The sequence below is a fragment of the Austrofundulus limnaeus genome, unplaced genomic scaffold (genome assembly GCF_001266775.1).
Source record: "Austrofundulus limnaeus strain Quisiro unplaced genomic scaffold, Austrofundulus_limnaeus-1.0 Scaffold388, whole genome shotgun sequence".
NCBI classification, from domain to species: Eukaryota; Metazoa; Chordata; class Actinopteri; order Cyprinodontiformes; family Rivulidae; genus Austrofundulus; species Austrofundulus limnaeus.
In genome coordinates, this window is record NW_013952790.1 from 32,144 (window position 1) to 34,118 (window position 1,975).

At 37.7% G+C, this 1,975-nt stretch overlaps 1 protein-coding gene across 1 annotated transcript in view; it reads left to right on the forward strand.

The window, feature by feature from the left end:
• The window catches only part of LOC106528528 (complement C3), a gene marked incomplete at its 3' end in the record, with an annotated part of 47,729 nt that overhangs the window by 8,050 nt on the left and 37,704 nt on the right, over positions 1–1,975 (forward strand). Inside the window, 2 exon segments of the mRNA XM_014023711.1 lie at positions 1,677–1,759; positions 1,853–1,944. Of these exon segments, the coding sequence (XP_013879165.1) occupies positions 1,677–1,759; positions 1,853–1,944 (175 nt within the window).

A 1,975-nucleotide genomic window follows, 5' to 3' on the forward strand; every position in this document is an offset into this window, starting at 1 on the left:
GTTCACAACCGCTCACAAACAGGTGTTCTGATCTGGGGGTTCTGACTGGTCACTGAGTGTGTATATATGTCTGTGTGTATATATCTACAATATGAATGTACATTATGTATGTATATCTTTAAATATGTATGGGTATGTGTATATATTTATATATGCCATCCATGTGTTTATACATTTATTTTTAGGTGAGCGGACAGATGTTGTGTGTGTTAGGTTTTCTTGGTGTATATTTAAAATACTTCTAATCTCTATTTCAATCTTTCTCATTACGTCTCTCTTTGTTTTTCCCTCTTTCTCTGTTTTCTCTTTACTTAATAAAAAAACGATCAGACTTTATTTGATAAAGATACATTTTAAAGGAGACCAGTTATGGGTCCTAGAAATTTTTATGGTATGTCTGTGGGCTATCCAGACTATGTTCATCAATTTGATGTGCAAAATAATTCTCAGATGATAAAATTTCCCATTTTCTAGTTCTGCCTGCTCTGACTTCCGTTCAGAAGAGCTGTTTATGTTAATGAGCTCTGTTGATAACGCCCTCCAAAAATCTGTTGACATTAACTCCGCCCTCCAAAGCCAGCGTTTACGTTAGCATGGCTAGTAATAGCAGAAGCTCCGTTGTACAACCGTGTATATGAGACCCAGAGGCAGAGTCGTGGTCGCAATTTTTTTTCTCCCCCTCCTCTGCTCTGCCCTCACTCTGCATGCTATTATCAGAGCAGGGAGCAGCAGCGGTCAAAATACCTCAGAGACTCGAATAAATAGGCTTTAAAAAGCTAAACAACAGAGGTACATGAGAAAACGTGTTCATAACGAACGAAAATAAATAATTGAATTGTGTCCATGTCGGTCTCAAACCTTGGTCTCCCGCTCTCTGGTTCAACACTCTACCCATTGCCTCATTGAAGGCTTGTTGTGAAATGAGCTGCGCATTGCACAACAACAATCGTAATGGCTTTTTATACTGAGGAGGTGGAGCTTCACCCGGAGGAACTGATCCCGCGAGACAATGGCAAGACTTAACTTTTCTACAGCGGGAGGGGGGATTTTGAGGATTTATTCTCTCTATACATGTTTTAAAACATTATACACAGTATTTGTTTATTTATTTTCAGATGATTTTGAATAAATGACCCTATAAACAATAAAATTAATTGTTTACCTGCCCGTCACCATCGGAAGGCATCGAGAAACACCCATCTGCCCGAATATGGGTTTTACCTGCCCCGGGCAGTCAGGCAATAGGATTTGCCGCACCCTGCTCTCTAGTTTCATTTAAAACAGCCAATCGTCAGATATTGTCCAAGATTAACCTTCAGGGTGGAAATAGTTCGCAGCCTCGCACCAAGGACCTGTCGACGTCATTGTTTACCCAGAATGCTTTGTGTGTAAATAAAATGGCTCAGTTCGTGAAATATATTTTTAAAAATTTAGTTTTAAAATTATAAAAACTAAACATCCCACATTATTTTTACAGTCTTTATTTTACAGTTAAAATAAATGTTTTTCAAATAACGTCTAATGTTACAACAAATCTTGGATCCCTTTAAGATGCTGAAAAGTTCTGTTGTTTTTGTTAGGTATAAACATCTGATCTGACAGCTAATTCCTGTGTTTTTCTAATCTTCAGTATAAAAATATGAAAATGTATGACTTGAATATGTGTGTCTCTGTAGTCCTGGACAGTGGAAAGTGGTAGCAAAGTTCCAAAGCAACCCACRGCAGAGCTTTACTGCAGAATTTGAGGTCAAAGAATATGGTAAATATTTACAGTATATTTTATCAGTGCTGCTATTTGTCATCCACTTATGTTTCACCTAGTGAACACAAAAAACTGTTTTGTTTTATTTAGTGCTTCCCAGTTTTGAGGTTAAGCTGTTGGCTGTGACACCTTTCTTCTACGTGGACAGTGTGGACTTTACCGTCAACATCAAAGCTACGTATGTGAAGGATTTTATTATCTGCAACATAAAAC